Below are 1172 nucleotides of genomic sequence, written 5' to 3' on the forward strand. Positions count from 1 at the left end.
GGGTCTCATGGGGACACAGGGAGGACATGGGGGACACAAAGTGACACAGAGGGGACACAGAGGGGACACAGAGGGGACACAGAGGGGACACAGAGGGGACACAGGGAGGACATGGGGGACACAGAGGGGACACAGAGGGACACAAAGTGACACAGAGGGACACAGGGGGACCCAGGGGGACACAGGGGGGCACAGGGAGAACACAGAGGGGACACAGAGGGGACACAGAGGGGACCCAGGGGGACACAGGGGGGACCCAGGGGGACACAGGGGGGGCACAGAGGGACACAGGGGGGGCACAGAGGGGACACAGGGAGACCCAGGGGGACCCAGGGGTCCCGGCCCCGCGCACCCGATGCTCTGGATCATGAGGTTCTCCTCCTCGGGGCCCATCTGCACGATGAGCAGCGAGCGGATCTGGCCCAGGCACTCGAGCAGGGCCGTGGTGTCGGGCACCGAGGTGGCGCTGATGGCGTAGGCCTTGGGCAGCGCCCGGCCCAGCTCGCCCAGCGCGTCGTACTGGCCGGAAAGGAGGCTGAACATGGCCCGCACCAGCGCCGGGCTCTGGATGAACGACTCCTGCGCCCAGTGCACCATGGTCTGCGAGATCAGCTCCATGGGGACACAGGGAGGACATGGGGGACACAAAGTGACACAGAGGGGACACAGAGGGGACACAGAGGGGACACAGGGAGGACATGGGGGACACAGAGGGGACACAGAGGGACACAAAGTGACACAGAGGGACACAGGGGGACCCAGGGGGACACAGGGGGGCACAGGGAGGACACAGAGGGGACACAGGGCGTCACAGGGCTGTCCCTGGGCTGTCCCTGTGTCCCCACGTCCCCAAGGGGGGCCCCAGGGTCCCTGGATGAGGGTCCCCATGCTGGCAGGGGTCCCAGAACGGGGTCCCAGTTCCCCAGGGGTTGTCCCCACGCTCTGGGGGGTGTCCCCAGCACCCTGTCCCTCTCACCGCAGTGGGCCAGCAGGTCATTGTGGAAGTCCAGCAGCTCGTCCCGGATGTCCCCAGGCACTGGACACTCCTCGTCCTCAGCCCCTCCCTTGTACTGCATCAGCATGTTGATCTGGGGGACGGGGGGACGGGGGGGACACGGCAGGAGAGGGGACACGGAGGGACACGGAGGGACGCGGAGGGACACGGGGGCAGC

General features: G+C 67.4%; 1 protein-coding gene across 1 annotated transcript in view; it reads right to left on the bottom strand.

Annotated features, from left to right (window-relative positions):
- LOC108448610 (ryanodine receptor 1-like) overlaps positions 1 to 1172 on the bottom strand; it is a 20688-nt gene that overhangs the window by 1984 nt on the left and 17532 nt on the right. Inside the window, exons 5-6 of the mRNA XM_017742310.1 lie at positions 963 to 1088; positions 301 to 612 (exon numbers count right to left, since the gene is read on the bottom strand). Coding sequence (XP_017597799.1) covers positions 301 to 612; positions 963 to 1088 — 438 coding nt within the window. The remainder of the gene's footprint in view (positions 1 to 300; positions 613 to 962; positions 1089 to 1172) is intronic.

This window comes from Corvus brachyrhynchos, unplaced genomic scaffold, assembly GCF_000691975.1.
Source record: "Corvus brachyrhynchos isolate BGI_N302 unplaced genomic scaffold, ASM69197v1 scaffold1008, whole genome shotgun sequence".
NCBI lineage: Eukaryota > Metazoa > Chordata > Aves > Passeriformes > Corvidae > Corvus > Corvus brachyrhynchos.